Below are 27,360 nucleotides of genomic sequence, written 5' to 3' on the forward strand. Positions count from 1 at the left end.
TCCTTTGAGTAGTATATAAAACGTGATATTCATAAAGGAAATGACCCGCAATCGAAACATTTGGTGTTTCTGAGCCGGCATATTTCCTTGAGATAACGTGTTAATAGCGACAACTGAAGACACAGTAGTGATACAAGTTAATTCTCCGACAGGGGTTGGGTTCCGGTCTTGGACGGTTAAACTGAAACGGATCAGACCCTTGACATCAACACTGATTGTCATCTGGTCATGTCGAGGGTCATCGCCTGTCACAAGTGTAATGGCACACGGGCGTGTTGGTTGCGGTGATATGTAAACGTCAGTGGCATCGCTGTATCAGCGGCTCGGGGGCATGTAACACTACACGGTGTTTGGTACTCACACCGTCTTGTAGGACCCTTCTGTCAATCACAGGCCGGTGTCGGTGGCAACAGGGTGGGAGGCATCCACGTGGTGAAGACAGTTTGTACACACAGCTGGTCAATACGCAGGACTGTCTTTTGCCTGCCTTGCTCCAAGGCTGTACTGAAAGATAGATCCATGGATGTGTAGTAATTCTATCCTCCTAATAGGCAAGTCTAGATATGTTACAATCTAAGGATGATAGTTTCTTATAGGGACAACTTGTTCAAATCTAGAAACTAATTGCCTTTGAGACTGTAACTTTTGTCAAATACACATTTTTAAACAATATAACAATAAGACGTGAGACGTGTATTGTGGTTCCAAGTTAGAATAATCATTAGACTGGATTCTGTCAATGTGTATCAAGTTCAACCTGCTTGAACAGATCGCTAAGCAATCATGGCACACACACGCAAACTCGTACGTAGCAAACTAACACAAACTAACATTTAGTACCGGAAAATAATTATATCATTAAAAAAAGAATATATTTAAACCATATTTTATCTTCAAAATAAAAAGTAAAATCCATTGCTTAATTTCAGAGCTGAGGCAATCAACACTTGCCAAAATCCTTCTAGGCTTGAGTTTTGTTTTTTTAAATTTATTCTCTAGGGTGCCAGACCCTAGAGAATAAATAAAAAAAACTAAACTTTGACAGCGTAGGCAGGAATGCACGCACATGATAACAATCTTCAGCATGTGTATATTACGTAATTGCTATTAAGAAAATAATACGTCTCGGAATTGTTTTTAGAATATATTGGATTATTAGTCTTAGAATTCGAGTGCAGTTAGTCCGAACAAACTCAAAGCAACAACAATACCTCGAATCACTGGGTGCCCGACGTTGGAGGGAGGAGGGGGGGGGGGGGGGGGGGGGGTTGTTCGGATATGATACATGTTGACGAGACTATTTTCATTTCATTGCAGCAACTGTATCTCAAAGGAACACGATCCACATGACGCCTGTGAACAGACATGTACATGCAGTAGAAGTATATTTTCACACAGACCGACTCTCGTGAAATTACAATAATACGGAAGTTTTCCCCTCAAGTCTGAATGTCCGGCATCTACACTGGCTACAATAGGACGGATTTGTGTGGGAATGTTTCCCACATGTCGAGGAGGGCAGGATGGGGGGGGGGGGGGGAGGTAGTATGGGAGGAGCATCCCAGTATGGGAAGAGCATCAGTCGTTGAAGGAACATTTGTGAATGACACGCCAGCCCGCATGCATCAGATTCTACTAGATAGGCTCTTTCTCGGTTTATCAGGGCATTCGTTCAAAGGTATATCACTGCCGAGGATGTAACTATTTGGACCTTTTTTTCAAGCCGATGACAAGTGTACACCGTTTCACGCCTCTACTCATTCACAAGGACAGAGCTAATTGAATTCCGATGAACTTTAACTCGTGCGGTAATGTGATACACAGATTTACCACGAACCAGCATGTGGCTATAATTCTCGTAACTTCCTATCATGGTGCAGGATGGTTTTCGTCACACATCCATGACCACTTGTACCGTGAGTCCGTACTAGCCGAGTCCCACAGACCCGCGCGCGGCACTGAGGCTGTCATCAAATGCGCTAACAACCTGAAGTCCTGCGCCCGCTCCCAGTAATGCTAACTAGCGGGCCACCGTAGCTCCATCTCTCCACGAGATGCGGATTTGTTGTGAGCAATTACACCTCATGTGGGCAACCGTCAGATAAGTGCTTGTTTCTCACATCGTTCAACCACCACGGGATCAGAGCGCACGCAGTGTTTTACTTTAAATAATTCGTTATGGAACTTATTTACGAGAATACTGATTGGCTGAAATGGTATTTCTTGTATACGTGCTTTTCTAGAACAACTGTCATTGCCGGGAGGTTTTCAACCTTGAAAGAGGTCTAGCTGTTGCATGTAGGTATGTGTGGAAATAGTTCCTGACAGTCTGAGAAGGGCATCACATCTTAACTGTTATATCAAGGGACGAAACAGTCGCTGAAAGACACGAGAAGAGATTTCTGGAGTGCTGGCAGATTACGACCAGTTTGATGTCTCTGTAGATTGCTGTTCCAGCCGAGACCATATCAGTACATGGTCCCACGATATCGGAAATGGTCTCTGGTTGGTGGCTCCTGTAGGTTCCTGCGTTTCGTGACCGACTGTGTCGAGACAAGTTCCAGACAGGTCACGATCCAGTGAAGCGTGACCCCCCCTGTCAAGCGGAGAAGACAGATAGCCTCAACTTTGACCGGTACCTCATGTCTGGGACTTCTGACATTTACCATAGTGGTCAACTGGACGGAGGCAGCTGGCGTACATCGGCCTGACCCTCCCTTGACCACAGACAACACACTTACAGGTAGGGTAGACACCATATCATTGTTTATATGTTTACGGGAATACAAAGCTCTTCAAACATAATTTTTAAAGGAGGCCTTCAGCCTCGTAGGATACATGGTTCAATAAAAAAATGTTGTACAACGTATGCCTCAGACTTGCACAACTCTCTAAGGCAAAAAAAACAAGTTTAAAACATAATTTCTAGATTATGTAAATAATAAGAACAAGTTGTCCCTATAAGAGACTGGAATCCTTATTGTCCGCTTATCTAGACTTGCCTATAATACGGATAGATTACAATACACCCATGGACTTATTATTCAGTACAGCCTAGGAGCAAGGCTACGTATCCCTTTGATAAACCAATGTTGTTTTCCGCGGACGCCTTCGGTTCAAAATGAGGGGCCGCGATTATTATTATTATTATTATTATTATTATTATTATTATTACACGATATAACAAATATCTATTTTCTTAGATTAATAATCTGATATAAGATTACCATGCTTGGCGCCAACTGTGGATATTGATGTGAAATATGTCCGTTAGTGTATAGTGCTAGCATTAGGGTAGCTTATTCACAAGTGTGTTATTCTGTGATACCTCTTAATAATGACAAACGTTGCGTTATGCGTTTATCATAAAGCTATCACCGTGTCACCCAAAATTGCATTATGTTTCTGACAACATCGGATAAACCTAGAAACCAGCTCATCTTCCAAGCCAAGGGTTTGACGCGGTTCTCTTCCAAACCTAGGATTTGAAATAGATAACTGCTAAACTTGCTTTGGAGTGTTACATTTAAATTGTAATACCTAGGTTTTACAGTTAACGTTTTATAAACTTGCCTCTTGATGTGAACACAATTCTGTTTGATGATTGGTTAAAAGTCACACAAAACAAAAAATGTACATGACAATTCCATAACGTGAATCGAATCTGCAACCTCACATACCGTGTTTTGTAACATACTGTTTTCCCACTGAGCTACCGAGGCAGGTGAGGAGAAGTTGTTAAATGTAACATGTCATGACTCCAGCTAGTCCATGCTGCACGTGGTTTTTCTCTCGCACGCTTTGAGCGAATTTCTTTTAAACCGAGATACACTGTATTGTTTCAAGGTATGTCGATGTTTTCTTATTTGGTCTGGAATATTTTGGATTTTTTGGTTGAAAATGTAAAACCGCGAGCGAGGGAAACGTCCGAGGGAGGCGTGTTTTATCCGATACATATAATATCTTCGAATTTCAGGCGAAATCATCTGGTCACTAATCATCTGAAAATATTTACAAGCGATAATGTTTGTAAGTAGTTGTTATTAGATGAAGTTTATACGAGAAAAACAATTTGTTCACACCAGTATCGAGCGAATATTTACTCGAGGTATGTCCACGGCTGTGTTTGTCTAACTGTAGGTGATGGTGAATACCGAGGGTGTATCATACGAGAATACTGGCCAACTATATGTTCATGGGTGTACAATACAGGAATATTGCCAAACTGTATATTCATGGATGAACAATATAAGAATATTGCCAAACTGTGTGTTCATGGGTGAACAATATAAGAATATTGCCCAACTGTATGTTCATGGGTGTACTATACACGAATATTGCCCAACTGTATGTTGATGGGTGTACTATACAAAAATATTGCCCATCTGTATGTTCATGGGTGTACAACACAATAATATTGCCCAACTATATGTTCATGGGTGTACAATACAAAAGTACTGCCAAACTATGTTCATGGGTGTACTATACAAGAATATTGCCCAACTGTATGTTGATGGGTGTACTATACACGAATATTGCCCAACTGTATGTTCATGGGTGTACTATACAAAAATATTGCCCATCTGTATGTTCATGGGTGTACAATACAAGAATATTGCCCAACTATATGTTCATGGGTGTACAATACAAAAGTATTGCCAAACTATGTTGATGGGTGTACTATACAAGAATATTGCCCAACTATATGTTCGTGGGTGTACAATACAAGAATATTGCCCAACTGTATGATCATGGAAGCACAATACAAGAATATTGACCATCTGTATGTTCATCGGCCTACTGTACAAGATGCCACGCGTCCATGACTCTCCTTACTCTGAACTAGAATTATGTTGGAGTTAGCCATGCATAGTTCTAGAATCCATAGATCATGACAGAAGATGAGAATAACGCATTCCATGAAATAGCAATATCCTGTAAAACAGGATGTCATTGACAATGATACATTTGTATGTCCTAACAAAGTGATTACTCATTCAAATTGGCTCTCTCGGAAATGGCGATTATAGGCAAGCAAATATAGTAATTAATTATCTTTGCGGCGATGACGTTGAGAGCTGTGTATGACTCAGGAACTAAATAACCACAGACTGTACCGTTTTGGGTGAAAAGTGCAGGTCGTTGTCCTACCTACACCGACTTGAACAATATTGAAGTGTTTTACCGTTTTTGTGAAGCAAGCAGATATAGGTGAAAGATTATAGAATATCTGACGGAAAATAAAACCTGCTGATAAAACCGTGTTCAGGCAGTAAGCAAATATAACGACACCTCGTTAATCTGAAAAATCCGCTTTAGTGACGGTAATTGTTGGGAACGTCTCTATACACATAACCTCGCTTCTCCGACACTGTGGAATAGTTAATCCAGATAGTAGTTAATCCGTATAGTCGTTAATCCGGGCGATTGCAGTGGGAGGGGAATTTAGTGTTTTGTACTCTATTCTATGAAATGATTAGACTAACATATAGTCCTTGAAGTCTTTTACTACACAATACATTTCTCTCCTCTAACATTAAAATAAATATTTTTTTCGGAAATAATTTTCCTGATACTTATTTGCGAAATAGAGCTGGCTAGAGCTGGCTAGATCCGGCTAGACTTGCTTTTTCCCCCAAGTCAGAATGTACAAATTGTAGTTCAGTGAAAGTACATGAGGTTCTAGTATTTGAAGATAGTCTCTAAATTCCCATATGCATTCCATCCCGCTGTTAATGTCAAGAACCTTTGTTATGTAGAAGGATCCCAATATAGGCGTTGTGTATAAACTCGGAGCGGTGAGCAGGTCCGTCTCTACACCACTGATTATGTTGAAAGTGCGGAAATGGTCCACAAGAACGCGATAGAGCCGACAATGCCGTTCTTGATAATAACACTACCTCCCATGTTTCGTCAGCCTCACACAGACATCACATCGGACGCATTACCGGCGTTGCGATGTCGGGGAATTCGTCTCACCTGCTTAGAGGGGCCAGTAATAGCTGAATATAATTTGGGCACTCATGGCCACTGATTCCGCTCGGGCTTCGTTACAGACCCAATAGCCCCTGCTTGGAATACATGCTGACTTTGTGTCATCGAACCCCGACGGCCTAGATCGTTGCTGATGTTAAACAGACAGCTGTTGTAATATCAATACCGTTGTACTGTTGACTAAAGCGTGCAACACTAATTGGGATACGATGAGATGCATCAACCAAGTCAGCGAGCCTGAGCACCCGATCCGAAGCATAGTCGCCTTTTACGGCAAGCATGGGTTGCTGAAGACCTCTTCTACCCCGGATCTTCACGATTCACATCGTAAAAGTAATATGTGACCCTCTGACACTTCGCGGTAAGTCGGTACGTATGTATTAAAAAATCTTGTCGTGAGAGGCGACAAACGGGATCGGGTGGTCAGGCTCGCTGACTTGCTTGATGCATGGCATTGTATCCCAATAGCGTAGGTCGATGCTCATGATGACAGTCACTGGATTGTCAGGTCCAGACTCGATTATATACAGACCACCGTCATATAGGTGGGATATTGCTGAGTGCGGCGTTAAACAATCTCATTAAATTTAGATCTTAGTTCTCGCTACCGCTAAATAAAGATCTGAGGACATTCCTTTACGGGTCACGTCAGGGCAACCTTTCGAAAACTTTGACCGACTAATGGAATGACTGACAAGAAGTCGACATTTGCCAAGGAGAAGGCAGATTTCTCGTACATTACGGCACTAGTTTAAAACTGACTACGCTCCGAAACACATTTAGATAAATATCTCGATTAAAAAAATGAAACTGAACAAAATAACATTCTGGAATGGCTAAAAGATTCCCTAAATTGTAAGGATTCAGTCATAAAGCTGTTGTTCGGAATACCCGTGTTAAATGTTTCGAGATTGCATGTTTAGAAAACACATTACGACTGTCACTTTCATGATCCGGTAAGCTACGCTCTGATTGGTCAGATGAAAGGTCGTTCTGACGTGACCCCAACTGGGATGTCATCAGATCATTGTTCAGCGATAGCGAGAACAAAGATCTGATTATAAAGGATTGGGCGTTAAACAACAAACAACCAAACAAGAATCTATTACTAGCGGGTTATTACTAAGTCGAGTCTCTACTATATCGTGCCAAACTAAAATTCATGTCTTTTACAGTAGAATATATGGTTCTCAACTGATAACTCAAAAAAGCAAAATTCTTCTCATTTCCCTAGTGCTCCACGAAGCGCGATGCACCAGCGTACAAGTACCAATTCAAAACAAGTTCAGTTGACAGCAAGTTATCTCCTCTGCATGCAAATCTACAACCCTGGTTTCAGATTTGGCGATATTCTTCCCGATACAAAAAAACGTAACACTCTTATGTAGGCATGTCGGTCGGTCGGTACCCTACCATAAATTAGACATCGCAACAGACAGCCTTAAAGGGGGCTACCCCTTAGGAAATTGGCAGTCCAATCACTGTTATCCGAGTAGTTCAAACACTACTTCCTTCTCTGCCAACTGATATAGTATGTGATGTACTTCAATGTACGAGTATATCATTGCCGTAATTTCAAAGGGCCAACCCCTTGAACATCCGGGTTATAATATTGGTCTTCTGTAACCCATGCTTGTCATAAGAGGCGACTAACGGGATCGGGTGGTCAGGCTCGCTGACTTGCTTGATGCATGTCATCGTATCCCAATAGCGTGGGTCGATTCTCATGTCAGTCACTTGATTGTCTGGTCCAGACTCGATTATATACAGACCCCGCCATATAGCTGGAATATTGCTGAGTGCGTCGTTAAACAACAAACAAACAAACAAGAACCTATTGCTAGCGGGTTACTATACTAAGTCGAGTCTCTACTATATCGTTCCCAACTAAACTTTACGTCTTTTACAGTACAATATGTGTTTCTCAACTGATAACTCAAAGCAAAATTCTTGTCATTTCCCTCGGGCTAGTGCTACATGGCATATCTATGCACCAGCGTACAAGTACCAATTCAAAACAACTTCAGTTGACAGCTGCAAGTCTATCTCCTCTACATGCAAATCTACAAGACTGGTTTCAGATTTGGCGAAATTCTTTCCGATAGAAAACACCGTAACCCTGTACTGTAGACATGTCGGTAGGTCGGTCGGTACCCTACCATTAATTAGACATGCCAAAGGGGGGCTAGCTTCAGGAAATTGGCAGTCCAAGCACTGTTATCAAAGAAGTAGTTCTGCCAGATGATATAATAGTATATGATGTACCTCAATGTACGAGTATATTATTGCCGTAATTACCAAGGCAACGCGAACGTCCCGTTATAATTGGTCTTCAGCAACCCATACTTGTCGTGAAAGGGCCCAACGGGATCGAATGGTCAGATGCGCTGACTTGTTTGATGCATATCATCATACTCCAAATACGCAGATCGATGCTCATGATCTCAATCACTGGATTGCAAACTCGATTAATTAGACCGCCGTCATATAGCTGGAATGTTGATGAGAGCGGCGTTAAACAACAAAGCAGACATGGAGGCAATTACTCATTACTTGAAACAACGGTCGGTCTTCTAGGCTTTGTTTTTCTAGTTTGTCAGCACCATACCCGTACTCATGGGTTTGTATAAAGTGGTTAACGTCTTAGATCCACATTACTTCGGTTTACCTTCCACATCAAGCTGATATATCGAGGATATCCCATGTGTCGAGTGAAACATAACGCCCAGCCAGACTTGAGATAGCGCGGTATTTTGCGAGATCTTAGTGTTTGACAGACGTTGCGATGATCGGTCAGCGAGTAATCGGCGACCCAAAATCTTGAATACCTAAAAAACGAGACAACATTCACATCCAAATCTTGGCAGGCAGATTTACCCTACAGTAAATGTAACAAAAGTCACAGGATATAAAAGAAATATTACATTCATTCTGATATTTAGTTGTAAAAAAATCCAGTCGTCTGTGAAACAACTTTGCACAACAGAAGTTGGAGGAGTTAGCCTTCGGTCAGCTGACATCTTCTGCGCGAGCGAATCTAATTATAGTAAACCACGTGGCGAACTCGCACATTGCACAACTCCTCGAAGTGTCTGTTTGCTTGCAACAAAACTACCAAAAAACTACCAAATGGTATTACAAAGACGTTAAGTTCAATACCACAATGAACACATACCCATATAAAGTTTACGATTGTTTTATGCAGGTATGTTGTGAAGTTTCAAATGTCCGAATTGAAACTATTTTGATTTACATTGAAATGTCACATCCGCATGAAACAATCAACAACTTCTGACACGGAAATTCCAATCAAATATATCTAGATCTAGTTTCAGTCGGGAATTCCAAATGAAATATATCTAGATCTAGCTACTGAAACCTTATAACAGTTTGCTTATATTTCTTTCACTTTTATGCGCCAAAAGGACAAACACGACAGGTCTAGTCATTGTAGTTGGTTGGTTTGTTGTTTAACGCCGCACTCAGCAATATTCCAGCTATATGACGGCGGTCTGTAAATAATCGAGTCTGGACCAGACAATCCAGTGATTAATATCTTGAGCATCGATCCACACAATTGGGATACGATGACATGCATCAACCAAGTCAGCAAGCCTGACCGCTCAATAAATTTATCAGGGAGGAGCGCCCTGCTACAACGTCAACAAATGACACATGGCATGCTACAAGAAATGTAGACTAACATTTAGTCTCTGAAATCTTATATTACACAATATCCTTCTTGACTCTAAAAATAAAAAAAATTCCCTATGCTGATTATAGCTAGCTTGAGCTGGCTAGACATGCTTTTGTATGCATTTCTAGATTATTATTTTTTCATAAAACAAATATATTCCACGGTCATGGTGCAGGACTACAAAAAATGTTACAAAGGAAGTTAAATGTGTGTGTTTTGGTCCCAAATACAAAGAGGGTGTGACGTGGCATCGCGAGTTATCGGACAAAGCAGGAAATATCAAGACTGATTATTATTGGTGCATCAGGAACTGCTACTGCAAGATGCTCCGCCATAATAAATTTATTATGAATGTGGTCAAACATTACAAGGATATCCATAATAACTGTTCAGAAAGGTCGAGATGTCGACTCGACGCGCACTATCAATCATCCAAAACACAGATTTGTGACCCCGTCGCTTGGGCGGATACCAAGGGGGGAGGGGGGGGGGGGGGGGGGGGGGGGGGGGTGCGCACCCCCCCACCCACCCCTTTTATTTCGAAAAAAATCTTTATTTCTGTATAAATTACCACCAAAGACAATAAATAGATTTTAATTGTGCACCCCCCCCCCCCCCCCCCCCCCTTTTAAAAAAAGCTGTATCCGCCCATGCAACGACTACGTTCATTGTACCTACTGTACTATATCATAAATTACTCTACCAGGGCCCCGTTCCACAAAGCGATCGCAGCGCTCTTTACGATCGTAACAACCATACTTTAAAAAGAGACCTGGGCGGTCTTAGCGCTACGATCGCTTTGTGAACGGGACCCAGGACGATATTGAATGTTCCGTTGCTTTCCACAACGCGTGCTACACAGTGTGCGTCAGGGTGCATCTTTACCTCAAGTAGTGTTGTATATTAACCAAGGCCATACCCGTCTGGTCTTAATTATAGGTGGCTAATAGAGCCCCTCGTTATTGACCTTTCAACGCGAGCTGACATCTCCACGGCGCATGTGTGAAGGAAGCTGTGTTTGAAGTGTGACTACCCAGTGAGATAACGATGCTACTGATCCCAGTGAGCATACAGGTGTTTGTGGCTGGATCCTGATCACGCCTGATCCCTCCCTCCCGGGAACTCACGTTGGGGGTCTTTGTTCCTAATCCGGGGGCACGGGTGGCCTAGTCATCTAAGGCGCCGCGATTCGCTGTGCAGAATTGCGTCCCTTGGGCACGCCAGCAACCTATGATTGTGGGTTCGAATCCCGGTTCGCCCCGATTATGTTTCTAGGTTTGTCAGCTTCATACCCGTGCTCGTGGGTTACACCGAAGTGGTAAACGTCTGAGACCTGCATCACTTCGGGCTTTCCTCCTACATTAACCTGACACGCCGCGATATAACTGGAATACTGTTAAAAGCGGCGTTAAACCCAACTCACTCACTCACTCACTCGTTCCTAATACACTGTCTTTATTGAATGTCAGCAAGCGAGGGCTAGCAGTGAAGCTTTCCTTCATCGTTACTTCGGCTTAGAATAATAATTGTACTCGCATCGACGGTAAGAGTGAATACAAAAAGGAGCTTTTCCTGGGTCGTCTTGTAGTTTGTATGTGCATGATTCTCGAGTGAGTGAGTGAGACGCCAAAGGGATGCAGCTCATCCACGTTTAGCACTTTTGTGAAACCAATGAACACGGACAGGGCACTGAGAAACCGATGAACAAGGACAATGTGCTGGGAAACCGATGAACAAGTACAGGGTACTGAGAAACCAATGAACAAGGACAGGGTACTGAGAAACCGATGAACAAGGACAATGTGCTGGGAAACCAATGAACAAGGACAGGGTACTGAGAAACCAATGAACAAGGACAGGGTACTGAGAAACCGATGAACAAGGACAATGTGCTGGGAAACCGATGAACAAGTACAGGGTACTGAGAAACCAATGAACAAGGAAAATGTACTGAGAAACCAATGAACAAGGACAGGGTACTGAGAAACCAATGAACAAGGAAAATGTGCTGAAAAACCATTGAACACGGAAAATGTGCTGAGAAACCAATGATCAAGGACAGGGTACTGAAAAACCAATGAACATAGACAATGTGCTGAGAAACCAATGATCAAGGACAATGCGCTGAGAAACCAATGATCAAGGACAATGCGCTGAGAAACCAATGAACATGGACAATGCGCTGAGAAACCAATGAACATGGACAACGCGCTGAGAAACCAATGAACATGGACAATGTGCGGAGAAACCAATGAACATGGACAATGTGCTGAGAAACCAATGATCAAGGACAATGCGCTGAGAAACCAATGAACATGGACAATGTACTGAGAAACCAATGAACATGGACAATGCGCTGAGAAACCAATGAACAAGGACAATGTGCTGAGAAACCAATGAACAAGGACAATGCGCTGAGAAACCAATGAATAAGTCAAGGCGAGTCCAGGATTTCCAGCCCGCGATCAGCGGATACTGGCACGTTCATGTTACACAACTTTGCACAGCGACGTATGGTACCCTTTACGTATGACCTCCGGGGAACTCGACCCCCGACGCCCGAATTCCTACTCCTGACTCGCGACTCTCGACTACCATTTCCCGACCATCGGTACCCGACTCCCTCTCCCCGGTCTCAAACCACGGTTTCCAAAACCCGACCCCTGACGCCAAACCTCCGACCCTTGGCACCCAACCACTGACCCCCGACTTCCGACCCCCTGACCCCTGGTGCCCATCTCCCGACCCCTGACCCCTGACCCCTGACCCCTGATGCCAATCTCCCGACTCCCGACCCCTGACCCCTGATGCCAGTCTCCCGACCCCTGACGCCCCTGGCACCCGACGCTCAACCTCCGACCCCATACCCCGACTCCCGACCCCAAACCCCGACCCCCGATCCCTAACCCCCGACCCCCGATCCCTAACCCCCGACCCCAAACCCCGACCCCTGATCCCTAACCCCCGACGCCCAAACCCCGATCCCCCGATCCCTAACCCCCGACCCCCGACCCCCGATCCCTAACCCCCGATCCCTAACCCACGACGCCCTTAACCCCTACCCCCGATCCCCCGATCCCTAACCCCCGACCCCTAACCCCCGACCCCCGATACCCCGATCACTAACCCCCGATCCCTGATCCCTAACCTCCGACCCCCGACGCTCAACCCCCGACCCCCGATCCCTAACATACAAATATCACTCGTCCGTGTAGGTATGCCGACGTTATTACTCCACACCGAAGAGCAAGATCCACGATAGCCCTCTTTCAGACTGACGTATACTTTGTATATTATTATTTAGCTGCGACCGTAACGGTGACTAAAACTCACACATCTGGAAGCTGTGTCGCCTGAGTTTCATATCTGAGTTGTATATACGGACCATGATTAGATTCCAAACAGCTCGAGGGCCGCAGCCGCTACTTACAATAGGCTTCTGTGACACTGTTAAACTGCAGGTTCCCACTGTAGGAGTGCCTGCCTGTACCGGCTCCAATGTCGTCGCCAATCCTTCAGTGAACTGCTAGTTTAATAGATGCGTCTTGTGCCACGCTGATTATTTTAATAGTGGATATTCTGTACAGGAGCTCAGTACCTTTAACTATAACAAACCGCATGGAGTTTCAATATATTCTAAGTAATGGAAAAGTCACTCGGATCTGTGACCCGGGGAAGAATAGGTCTTCAGCAACCCATGCTTGCCGTAAAAGGCGAGCGACTATGCTAGCCGCAAGTAGCGACTAACGGGATGGAGTGGTCAGGCTCGCTGACTTGGTTGATGCATGTCATCGTATCCCAATTGGGTAGATCGATGCACTTGATGTCAATCACTGGATTGACGGGTCCTGAAACGATTATTTACAGACCACCGTCATATAGCTGGATTATTGTTGCGTGCGGCGTAAAACAAAAAACAAACAGTCTAGTAATAATCGTGTATTAATATTGCACCGTATCCACACCCTTTAGCGTGCTCATGGAGCTACAGAATTATGAGGTGAGGTGAGGTGAGGTGAAATGGGGTTTAACGTCGCGTCCAAGATTATTGCACTTATATAGCGACGTGCATGTACGTGTGTGTGTTTATGTGGCTGCTTGTACTAGCCCAAACTGATGCCAATTTATAGTGCTAGCTCACTGAGATACCACTCCGCAGCTTAACATAAATAACCCACTCAGACACAGAGTACTGACTCCGAGCCGACCAGTCCTTGTTTTAGCCCCTTTATGCCGAGCGTCAGACAGGGTAACAACGAGTACCATCTTTTAACGTCTTTTGGTATGACGCGGCGGGGTTCGAGCCCCGGACCTCCGCTCTCCGGGCGGACGCTCTACCACTAGACCACGGAGGCGGTCTACAGAATTATGACGTGACAGTGAAATGCGATATTGTTTAAAACTAAAAAAATTATAAGGGTTTGGTTTTGTGTCAGGTCCAGTGACGCCGATTTAGGGTTCCACGTGATTTATGGTAATGATTGATAAAAGATCATGATGTACAGTTTGAGACATTTTGTATATATGTACAAATGTTCAGCATATCCATAGACGTACATAACTGCAGAGGTTCCATAATTACCCCTGGGCAGCACAAGGGCCAGCAATCCGGATTGGTCTGTTGTCGAGCTTGTTATCTGTCTCTCATTCCATAGAGATTGTATGTATAAAGAGAGAATCTCACACGAGTGTCTTTTGATATCAAATATATCAACGAGTGTTGATATATTTGATATCAAAAGACCCGAGGGTGAGATTTTATATATCATCCAACATCATTCTTCGAACTTTTTCAGTTGGTAGACTGTAATAAGCAGAGTCTAAGTGTTAAAAATACTGCTAACAACTTCAGTAGCAGAGCAATTAGTGATGTCATTTGATTGTGACGTCATGGTAACAATGACGTCACAATGGTCTGCAAAGCATTGTAATGCAATTTCATTGCAGCGATATCTACAGTGTAGATATGCTTGATCTCACCCAAGCGATATCTCCCGTGGGAGCCAGTTTTGGACGATAAACAGAGAATCTTACCCGAGTGTCTTTTGATATCAAATATATCAACGAGTGTTGATGTATTTGGTATCAAAAGACACGAGGGTGAGATTTTATACATCATCCAACATCATTCTTCCAACTTTTTCAGTTGGTAGACAGTAATAAGCAGTGTCTAAGTGTTAGAAATACTGCTAACAGCTTCAGCAGCAGAGCCATTAGTAATGTCAATTTGATTGTCACGTCATTGTTGCCATGACGTCACAATGGTCTGCAAAGCATTGTGATGCAATTTCCTGTGGGAGCCAGTTTTGGATGATAAATATTCGAAAGCTACGCGATAAATCGCAAAGAACAATGGCGAACAAAGCGTGGTTTATTTCACGAAAAAACATTGTTCTATCATGACGTCACTTCAGGCGATCACGTCTTTATGAGGTCATATAATGGACAAGGTTATTTTTTAGAGGGAAGTGTCTTCTTATATGTAGCTGTGCTATGCAGATAAACGCAGTGACCGAACGATTGCATCCAAAAGTGGGAGAGTGAGTGAGTGAGTCGGGTTTAACGCCGCTTTTAACAGTATTCCAGTTATATCACGGCGTGTCAGATTAATGTGGGAGGAGAGCCCGAAGTGATGAAGGTCTTAGACGTTTACCACTTCGGTGAAACCCACGGGCACGGGTATGGTGCTGACAAACCAAGACACATAATCGGGGCGAACCGGGATTCAAACCCACAATCATAGGTTTCTGGCGTGCCCAATTGAAGCGACCCTGCACAGCGAATCGCGGCGCCTTAGACGACTGGGCCACCCGTGCCCCCAAAAAGTGGGAGAGATATGACAATTGGTATTTGGAGAAAGGGTACAGGTAATCGACGTGGGGAGTCATCATTTATAAAATATTGGTAAATACTTTTAAAGATTTTAAAGTTAGAAGAACTTGAAGACATGAAACTTTTTATGGATAACAATTTCTTTATTCTTTGTAACGACGTTTCAGGGCTACTTCCTGACCTTTCAGACCCGTGAAGATTCCGGGGTAGAATAGGTCTTCAGCAACCCATACTTGCCGTAAAAGGCGACTATGCTTGTCGTTAAAGGCGACTAACGGGATCGGGTGGTCAGGCTCGTTGACTTGGTTGATACATGTCATCGATCACAATTGCGTGGATCGATGCTCATGCTGTCAATCACTGGATTGTCTGGTCCAGACTCGATTATTTACAGACCGCCGTCATATAGCTGGAATATTGCTGAGTGCGGCGTTGAACAACAAACCAACAAACCAACCAATTTAACCTGCCCTTTCACCAGGTGATTCGAATTCGCGATATATTTAGTCAGTCCCTGACTGAATGGGGACAGGGGCATATTCAGTGACATAGCCAGTGGCATTGAGCACACAACAGAGTTTTATGCACAACCCTGATATTACTGAGGGTCTAATCCCATTCTGAACAATTATGAAATTTAGATACAACTTTCAAGAATAAGGAATAATAATATCATTGTGCATTTTCTGAAATATTTATACTTAAGTGAACACTGCGTGTGCTACTAGCCGCCATGGCGCCGTCCACGCCACGTCTCGCCGGACCCACTACAAGGTAATTCAGTAAACGACACAATTGTCCTGTCATCATTTGTTCAGTGAAGCATCAGAACGATGTGGGTTCTTCTTGTATGCAAGTCTGATCATTTAGTAAACTTTCGTTTCGCAATTATAATAGCGCATATTTACACTTGACATTACAAGTATATTGTTTTAAACTTTGAATTTAAAATGTCATTGCATATTTTTCTATATTTTGGTACTTTTGAACTACTTATTTCAAATGTTCACGTCGTCAATATATTGTAATGATGCAATTATCCTCCTATTATGGATCTAAATGTATCCATGGTTATAAGTGCTTACTGAGTTAATGTAATGACTGGTTCATAGCGTCAACGGCGCAAATTGTTCCCTTGGGAATGAAGAATCTTATACATGCCTAAATACTTGGACCTCCCGCCGGACAAGGCAGTTGTATAGCCTCAGTAGTGTCCGCTGCGACCATGATTATAGCGTGTATATGTATTTGATATACATATCGCCCATATTGGAGTAGTCATCCAAAAGACATTTACATATCACATTCATATGGACGTACCCAGGTGAATATCACAAATGTACTCTATACAGACGCAATTTTGACATAGCAGAAATCAATGGTCGTGGTTTCGAAGCAAGATTTGCCTTGATTATGTCTAGGTTTGTCAGCACCATCTCTGTTTGTGGGTAGCGTCTAGGATCAGCATCACTTCCAGCTTTCCTCCTTCATCAACCTGACGCGTCTTTACATAACTGACACAATGCTCAGAGCGGCGTTAAATTCAATTCGCTGCTCATTTCTTGTGTTCCCTGACCCGATATTGCCCGAATATTCCTAAAAGCGGCGTAAAACCATACTCACTTACTCAGTTTTCTCAATTTATTACTATATGCTTTTTGTTTGTCTTGTTTGTTGTTTAACGCCATACTCAGCAACATTCCAGCTATATGACGGCGGTCTGTAAATAATCGAGTTTGGAGCAGAAAATCCAGTGATTTATATGACATTCCATGCAAATGCAATACGATGACATGCATCAACCAAGTCAGCGAACCTGACCACCCGATCCCGTTAGTCGCCTTTTACTACAAGCATAGTCTCCTTTTACAGCATGCATGGATTCCTGAAGACCTATTCTAACCCTGATCTTCGTGGGTTTACTATATGCAGAAGAGCGGACATAAAATAATATTTCCATTTCACAATGGTCGCATGGATGAACTGTCTGTGTTCTCTGAGAGCTGTACTACAGAGCAGGGGTGCGGAATCGGCAGGCATAGCATCTCGGATGCCCGGACTCTGTATCGCTGCCATAGTTGGTTGATAAGGGATAGACTAACATCTAGTCTCTGAAATGAACATATCGTACAGAAAAAATAGTTGTTAAATAATCTTTACAGAAAAATAATAAAAAGGAGCCAAGAGGCTCTCTTCGTTTTCAGATACTACAGAAATCTAGACTTGCCAAACATTATAGACTTGCATGGGCTGTATTTGATATATTTGTATCAGGGTCTGCAAGACAGACTAGTTAAGGGACTGTGGCACAGTTTGTGCAGCGCTGGATTCTAGGCTCGATTACTCCAAAGTCTCTCAAACATCCTTTTCCCAGTGTCCCCCGTCTTTTCTATTCTGTTACACCCACCTTTATACCCCTTTAGGCACGTATGAAACGGGCAATACTTGAAGTGTGCAACCATACTAAACCTCCCACTAACCCATGGGTGTATTTAAGAACTGACTTCAATATTGTTTGCGTGTATGTGTTTAGTGTGTTCACCCGCGTAGGATTTACGCTAAAACATATTTAAATCAGTTCTTTTAAATAAATACGTCAATATAAATATCTTCACAGACTGTTTATTTAATCATCAACACACATTAAACTAAATACAACAATACGCTATCAGCGATATCCTTTACCGTATTAATGCAACCCAAGCCCCTCTGGTGCTATTGTCAGACAATCAGGAAACAGTCGTTCTTTAGATGGCGTGGCCAATTTTTTCGATACATATAAATATAAGCGCAAACAAAATTGGTTGGTTAGCCAATCAAATACCTTTGAATCACTTCCAATTTATTATTCAAGTATAAATTAACTTCAATATTTTTGCTTTTATGAAGGTATTAACATAGAGAACGGTGTGCACATCGATAATTAACGATATTACTCCATAAAGGTAAAAACATATTCAAGTCAATACTTGTTAATAAAAACTCTTACAAGTAACTTCACGGACCGCTTATTTAATCATTAACACACAAAATACTGTGGACAATAATGCGGAGTTGCGGAATCATTCAGCGCAACAATTCAACACTTTTTTCTTTTTTTTTATAACTTTTTTTTAACTTTATTTCTGTTGCATTTTTACACATGGGCTATACAATGTAATACATAGGCAGTAAACAAAAGTTGAAAACAGAATTATTGTGTGGGAAACAAAAGATGACAAGATGACCAAAACTTGTAGAATTTATCGATACCATTACTTATGAGAGCTGTGTATTTTGTAAGCATGTAAAATTTGTAAATTCAACACCTGGCCCGTCCATTCCATTTTCATCAAATCAGTAAACATAAATGTTCTTTAGGTTTTTGGAAATATAAACGCAAATGCCATGGAAAAACTTGCAATCTATTTATTTGAATGCTGTTTCGATTTTTAGGTAAGGCATGCGCACAAGCGATCTTGGTTGGTTCCTATCATATGCTTGTCCTTGGAATATTCGTGTAAAGGTATATTACTTTCAATATCCCTTACTTTTTATTGACGGTATATATGTGGTACGTGTTTAATGTGACAACCAGAAGTAAGCCGTGTGTTTCCCATTGTGGCTGAAGGTGTCTTTGTGGATGAAGAGGCAACGGATGCAGCTCTTGCATCTCTCACCTCTCATTTGTCACATGGGTAAGTTCGGTGCCCTTTAATTAACTGGGAGACCAATGTATTAACGTCAGAACCCCTTGACTGGAGATGGTTTACAGACAGAACGAGCTTGTTTACGTGGCCCAGAAACGTTGCTGAGCGGTTGCATCTGCTGGTTAGCTCACCTGACTCTTACGTCATCGGGCGTTAACGTTTTTTGCATTTTCGGCGGGTGAATGGAATAGGTCGAAACGCATCATGGACAAGTCCCGGGTTTTACATCTTTCTGTCAGCCGGACAGTTTTCATTTCTAAAAATTCTATCCTTTAGAAAGCATAAGGCGATTGGCGCTCAGCGTAGGATTGACACGGCGAGCAAACGTGTAGGTTAGTTCAAGGTTGAATCACCGAAAGACAAATATGGCGGTCATTGGCGGCCATCTTGACTAAATCATATCACTTAACTTTCTGTTAACAGTTTTGACGGAGCTAACATCTACTGCCTGGTAATGACGACCTCCCTTTGAAGACCTACGTCTACAATACATGTAAATTCGCTAACACATTGTAAGCACTTTTGAATGTCAAACGTATTTTCGTTGAAATTTGTAGCTACACAAGCCCGAAGAGTGTTGTCGTGATATTGATACTTCCTCCCTCCTTCCCCCCCTCCCTCCGCTACTCACTCACTCACTCACTCACTCACACATGCTCACTTACTCTCACTCACGCAATTAATGAAAGTAACGGTCACACGATAGACTGAATTCCTATAGTATCCCAGTCGGATGAGAAAATGTTCAGCGCGTTTAAGCCTCAGCCAATGATTCAGGTGAACAACACAGCTGGATATTTATATAAATGTATTCACCCCCGTCTGGCGTTATCGTGTAGGAAACATCAGGATTGTGCAAAACAGGAAAATAACGTTGTGTGTATGTCTTTCAACATAGGCTGCAAACGAATATCTGAATACGTACGTGCCTTCTGAGAAACCCCTGATGTCATGTTGACCTTGTGATAGTCAGAATGCCATTAACATATATCACACTCGTTTATCTTTATCTGAAACTGTAACCGTCAACATAGCTAATGATCTGTTGACAACATAACACTTATATCTTGCCGCAAAACCAAGAACACATCTTGGTTCTCGGAGTAAAATAAACAAAGCCCCTTTTAGATAAAAACAACAATAATTTTACATGGACAAACGCTTTTAATCTGCAATTTAAGACAAGTATTGATACTCCATCCAAATGAAATCTTCGTTTGAAGTGAGGATAAATGATCCAGGTCAAATAAATATCTACTCAGTTTAATTGTTAGTTAGTTTGTTGTATAACGCCGCACTTATCAATATGACGGCGGTCTGTAAATAATCAACTCTGGACCGCACAATCAAGTGACGAAGTGAAATCTCGCAAGAAAATTTCTCCCAAAATTGTATGGATCAATGAGATCTGTCCTTGGGCTAGTCCCCCAAAGCGATCATAGCGCTAAGACAATCGTTACTCCCATACAGTAATATTAACGTACTTTCGTCGGAGTGTTGGCCAACATCTAGTCTCTGAAATGAACATATCAAACAGAAATTTTGCCTTGTTAAATTATCTTTAAAAAATGATAAAAAAGAGCTCTCTTCATTTCCTGATACTAAAGAAATCTAGACTTGCCAAACATTATAGACTTGCATGGGCTGTATTTGATATATTTGTATCATGGTCTGTAAGACAGACTAGTCGGAGTGCCATAGATCGCTTTGTGCAGTAGGCCTCATGATTGTAGTCATGCTTGTTCTGTGCTAAACCAGATCACTGCAGCAGCCTAGTAACAGAGGCGTAGAAACATAGCACTGGCTTCTGTCAAAGCGCGGACCACCAAACGCTAACCGACATACGCTCGAACTTAAAGCAAGGTATGCAGCTTTGAAGTGCATATCTATCGTCTCGCTAAACCATGGAAGTATTTAGGCAACGACAGTTGAAGATAATATTGTAAGGCTGTTCTGAAGTAGCTGTGCTGCCTTTGTGGACAAGTAAAGATAGGAATTCTAGCAATGTAGTCATAATGGCGTCGGCTTGCAAAAGGAACTTCACCGGAAGTGCTTTTTGACCACGACTTGGATAGTTATCTATACATTGAGAGACGAAAAGCATATACAATTTCACCCAATGTGAACACTCTATGTTTGATTGTTTGTTGTTTAACGCCTCACTCAGCAATATTCCAGCTATATGACGACGATCGGGAAATATCGATTCTGTACCAGAAAATGGAGTGTAAAATCTTTATAACTATTAGTTTAATATAGAAATTTCAAATTAGTTTTCATAATGTCTCCCCCAGGTGAAGCGTGATGATGATTCGTTGGCTCGGATACGTGGCTGCCTGTCTGGTTCTCGCGGAGGGGGTAACGTCGTCCAGCACGCTGCCGCCAGTGGAGACAACTCCCGACAACGCCACCTACCGAGATGTGTTGAAATCCCAGATCCTGGCGCAGCATGTACGGTACTGCGGAAGCAACCGATTGTGTGAGGGCTACCGGCCTAGCCCATGTTGGCGGTGTACTCCGTGTCAATGTGATGCCATGTGCTCTGTATATGATGACTGCTGCCCAGATAAGACGCTATCGGGAGTCGCCAAACCCCCCGTTGCCCTCCCCCCTATGAAGTGCATGGGCAACTTGCATGGCAGATATACAAATGAAGAGAAGATAGCGCGACTCAACACGAGTAGCAGTTTCTTCATGGTGACATCTTGTCCTGAAGATGCTGACGCTGTGCTAACCGCGTCATGTGCGGACTCCCCATCCCTCCCTCCGGTCACCGCCGGGGACAGCAACGTCACCTACCTCAACAAGCACTGTGCGGGGTGTCACGGGGTGCACGACGTCCGGGAGTGGAAGACGCTGGTGGATTGTACGGTATTCCATAATTTTCAAAAGTTCAACTCGACTACAGCAGTTCTGGATTTCGCTATCGACCAGGAGGGGTGTTGGGTGGTATTTGTCGCCCCTCCAGACACCTCCCCTCGGCAGTGTTACCAGGGTAAGGGTATGATCTCGGCCTGTAACGTGACAGGGAAGTGGTCTCATTATGACGAGATGCTGGAGCAAGCATGTCACAGCTACACAACAGTCAAGGAAGTGGGGTCCCAGACATATAGAAATGTCTTCTGCTACATCTGCAACTCAGAGAATCCAGTCCTGTTCTCCAGGTGCAAGAAAAGAACAGGTGGCCCAGTGTCGTTCTCTGCTCTTCTGGACTTCAGCTCGGCGCTGTATGGGAGCGGACACGACCCAAGTTCGAAATGCACGGAGGGGCAGTTATATGATGGCCAGAGGGTAAGATGTAGGTTGATATTGAAAAGAAACATGGATTTATGTTTAATGGATCAAATTCTAGAACAAAGGTACATGTATATAAAAGCGATAAAGCCCTTTCCATCTGCATAAGAAACGCGGTCAAAATCAGTCAGTTGTACGATTCCGACTTTATGAGCATGTGTTATGAATCACTATCATATAGTGATGATCACTTCAACGTTAAGCATATTGAATTTGTGGATAGTTCAAACCGATATACCCTGAGTTAATTTAATTAATTTAGTTAATGTTATTAACTAAAATTTCCTTACAGTTTTGTTACTGTAATATGTTAACAGCATACACTTCGTTTTTCAGGACTCGTGTCGAGATATCTTGTGTTCCCAAGGAAAACAGCTGCTGAATCAGACCTGTGTACCAATATTTGGCTCGGCCAAGGGGCTGGGTTATGAGTTGTACTTTGACATGGAGTCTGCCGAGGAACTGCCCCTCTCTGGCCCCGAGGACCTGTTGCACTCCTTGCCTGCCCGCCTGAAGGACTACTTCCCTTACACTTTGGACATGCTCATTTCTTTCCATGATTTCGTTGTGGCCTTCCATACAACTGACGTTCAAGGACATTGTTCACAGTCAACCAGCAGGCTCTCCATATATGCCACATTCCTAACAACTAAACACATTGACCCCCTGGTGTTTGAGTCAATGCTTCTGGATTTACGAAGAACTAATTTCACACTGCCAACGGAAACCAGGAACATATCTTTTGAGACAATGCCAAATGAGAATGTACGACTGATCAGTCAGACTCACAAGGGACGAGTGCATAAGCATACCTCGTGTGTGATCAGCGTGTCGATGAGCAACCCGTATCAATCGGATGACCCTGAGGTGGAGAAGGAACCAGACTCTTCAGATCCCTTCTCCACGGATTTGGTTCTGATCCGGGTGTCCAACCTGCTTGCGTGTCCGCAGATCCAACTGGAGAAGGATGAATATGTTGAGGGGGATTCCATGATACAGCTGGACTGGCAGGAGGACGCCTTGCATCAGGGGGACTTTGAGGAGGACGACGGAGGCTTGGTGAAGATCTGTCTGGAGCACTTCAAACCTGATGCACTACTTGTAGCCAGACCAGACCCTGAAGCATCAGAAGCAGAAATTATTGTCTCAATTATCTTTACGGTATTGTCGCTTGTTTGTCTCCTTCTCACCTTTATAACATATTGTCTCTTCAAGACGCTGAGAGGAATACCGGGCAAGAATAACATGAACTTGACAATTACTTTATTTGCAGCTCAACTGTTATACCTTGTTGGGTCTGGTAAAACCGAGACAAAGGGTCTGTGTGAAGCTATGGGTATATTCATCCACTACCTATGGCTGTCAGTGTTCTGTGCGATGGCCGTGTGCTCATTCCACATGTTCAGAGTCTTCACAACGCTCAGGAACAGGGAAGATTCCAGTGAAAGAAGACGGAAATTTTTGCAGTACTGTGTATTTATATACGGCGTGCCGGCCACCCTTGTGGTAGCAACACTGGTGGTGCATATCATCTTATCAGAAGGGTCCTCTATCGGCTACGGCGGGACACAGTGCTACCTGTCGTCTGGAGCAGCTATTGGAATAGCGTTTGGCATCCCAGTGGCCGTGACCGTGCTCGTCAATCTGGTCTTCTTCATTCTCACGATTAAACCAATCAGAAACAGACCCAAGGTTGACAAGAACAAGCAGGACGAGCACCATGTCCTCGTGTATATCAAGCTGTCCTCCCTCACCGGCATCACATGGATCCTGGGCTTCGTGGCCTTTGCCATCCAATGGAAGGCCCTCCGCTACCTGTTCATCATAGTGAATGCCAGTCAGGGCGTCTTCCTCTTCATCTCGTTTGTGTGCAACTGCCGTGTGGTCAGGCTGTTCTCGGGATGCTGTTGTGACACTAAGAAAGGGAAGGCGAAGGCCAACGCTGCCTCCTCCTCCACCTCCACCACCAAGGCATTCACCATCTCCAAAACAGAGACAAAGCTCACCGACATAAAAGATTCCAAGTCTTGAAAACAGCAGGTCAAGTTGAAATTGGTGAACTCTGTCCCTGACGCTACCCCCGAGCCATGTGAAGTTTGTGACATCTGTCTCTGATGCTACTTCCAGGTCATGTTAAGTTGATGAACTCTGTCCCTGATGCTACCACAGGCCATGTAAAGTTGATGAACTCTGTGCCTGATGCTACCCCAGGCTATGTAAAGTTGATGAACTCTGTCCCTGATGCTACCACATGCCATGTTAAGTTGATGAACTCTGTCCCTGATGCTACCACAGGCCATGTAAAGTTGATGAACTCTGTCCCTGCTGCTACTTCCAGGGCATGTTAAGTTGATGAACTCTGTCCCTGATGCTACCCCAGGCCATGTGAAGTTGATGAACTCTGTCCCTGATGCTACTTCCAGGGCATGTTCAGTTGATGAACTCTGTCCCTGATGCTACCACAGGCCATGTAAAGTTGATGAACTCTGTCCCTGCTGCTACTTCCAGGGCATGTTCAGTTGATGAACTCTGTCCCTGATGCTACCCCAGGCCATGTAAAGTTGATGAACTCTGTCCCAGATGCTACTTCCAGGGCATGTTCAGTTGATGAACTCTGTCCCTGATGCTACCACAGGCCATGTAAAGTTGATGAACTCTGTCCCTGATGCTACCCCAGGCCATGTAAAGTTGGTGACCTCTGTCCCTGATTCTATCCCCGAGACATGTAAAGACGGTGACCTCTGTCTCAGATGATACCTGTGTTCTTACTAGTGGTTGACATTTGATTGTTGTGTGACATGTCACGCGCGAGCATCGTTTACAGAACTTCCTCCTGGCTGCTTCAAAGGTTTGTAATTGCAGTATATTTGAGGAATCAGAGACACGACAGCGTCACAAGTATGTGACCACACACACATAGAGCCCTAGTAGTTGGCCATCTGACTGTAAAAGCGTCACCAGACGCGATCGACCACGATCAGCTGAAAATAAAAATGTACAATGCCACTCCGAATTAACATGTTTTGAATGGCTTTAAAATGTCATGGATTTTATCATTGTTTTCGAATTCTGGATAAAAGTATCTCCTCTTGGCTGTGGAATTGATTCTTAAAGCTGATCGAAAGCAACAATGATGAGCTATGATTGAGTTTAGGTCATGTATCCATTAATTTTCATTTAGTCATGTAAACACGATTACCAAACACAGAATAGTGATCAATTGCTAAGAAGAAAATCACTATCCAATATTTCAAGGAGTAGAAAATATTAAGTGTGTTTTGGCCACAAATGAAATCTTGTTAGCAGTTTAATCCAGGGCCCCGTTTCAGAAAGCGAACTTAGAGCTACGACTGTCGTAAGCCTATGTTAAAGTACGAGAGTATTAAATAGCGAGTGAGTTGGGTAATCAGCTCGCTTTTCAGAAGTACTTAACACTACCAGCCAACACAACAACAGAGTGAATAAACAATCAGTTTATTTGACACCCACAGAATCGTTTTATAGTCAGTCAACAGAAGAATGCTTACAATCAGTTATTAGAGCATGTTTACAATTAGTTATAGAAGAACATAAACGCCAATAACATCAGATGAATGTGATAAACTTTTAGAATCATTACACATGATACAGACTACATTAGTCACGGAACATATTCCAAGGTACACAACTTTATACAACAGTTTACATTTGATTGAATATAGTACATCCGGCTCACTCTAACTAATACATTACCCGAGTGACCATCCACACAAGATACATTCTAGTTCAGCCAAAATATATATTTATATATGGAAATATCTAAGATATCCACACACGTATGACATTTTCAGTTACCAAATAGGTATTGCCAATATTAATAGCATATAGTAAGATTTAACAAAGTACAAGATGGTAACGTTTCTTACCTGAGAGAATAAACAATAAGTATATTAGACAGCCACAGAACGATTTTCAAGCTCAAGTCATAAGTTTGCTAAATGCTACTTGGAGAATGAAGAGCATGAAAGAAGCATGACCACAGGACTATCAACGTGCGCATGCACCTTAACCTTATAATATTACGCACGGACAAGTTGAGATTGCGAGATTGCGACCCACATGCCTCTCGTGCAGTGGTCGTTCGGATGATCTAAAAGACGACAGCATCAAGTTGCAGTCCCCTAACTCCAAGAGTATGTGTATGGCCGGGCTCCCGCATCCCTCACTAGCCCCCAGTGAAACAGCTGACCAGTGCACGCCTAACCTGTGACCTGGTCACTCCCCCACGAGGGGTTTGCTTGAGGGAGAGGGGGAGGAAATGTGAGCTACTGCCCAGCGCACACTGCTCGCGGTCCACTGTATGTTACTCTTGAAATACTGTATACTGCATGTGATAACTATACCCAACTGCTAAAGAAACGCATAACTCAAAGAAACGCAAAATTAATGTTTAATACTTTTAGCATGATCATGATTTTGGTCGTTACTAATAGATTTATTAAATTTTAGATTTAATCACCAACAAAAAGTATCTTTCCAGCTCATATAGTTTCCAAGATATAACCCTTTAAACTTATCCGGCATGTGCGTTAATTTTGTAGTTGAGTATACCTGATATCCTACATTGTTGGTGACCATTTTGAATATTCAGATAAATATGATCCCAAGGATAAAATTAATCATTCCAATAGTTTTATCGTGTTAAAATGAGCTAGATAAGATACCTCATTTGTTCTTGTAGCCCATCTAGTATTCGACACATGATATGTTCTGTTTTTCAAGATGGCAGCCGGCGGCCATCTTGGAATTCAAGGTCAGAATTGCTTCTAATGTACAAAATAATGATTCCAATGGATTTCTCATGTTCAAATTAGT

The 27,360-nt window shown here is 43.0% G+C and overlaps 1 protein-coding gene across 1 annotated transcript; it reads left to right on the top strand.

The window, feature by feature from the left end:
- The first annotated feature begins 2,036 nt into the window (after window positions 1–2,036).
- LOC139443424 (uncharacterized) lies at window positions 2,037–26,006 on the top strand. Its single transcript, XM_071224413.1, has 3 exons — window positions 2,037–2,743; window positions 21,507–22,503; window positions 22,843–26,006. Exons 2-3 carry the CDS (start codon window positions 21,517–21,519, stop codon window positions 24,535–24,537), a joined length of 2,682 nt encoding a protein of 893 aa, XP_071080514.1. The 5' UTR covers window positions 2,037–2,743; window positions 21,507–21,516; the 3' UTR covers window positions 24,538–26,006.
- The last annotated feature ends 1,354 nt before the right edge of the window (window positions 26,007–27,360 follow it).

The sequence above is a fragment of the Haliotis cracherodii genome, unplaced genomic scaffold, assembly GCF_022045235.1.
Source record: "Haliotis cracherodii isolate W230 unplaced genomic scaffold, xgHalCrac1.p SCAF_5, whole genome shotgun sequence".
In the NCBI taxonomy this organism is placed as follows: domain Eukaryota; kingdom Metazoa; phylum Mollusca; class Gastropoda; order Lepetellida; family Haliotidae; genus Haliotis; species Haliotis cracherodii.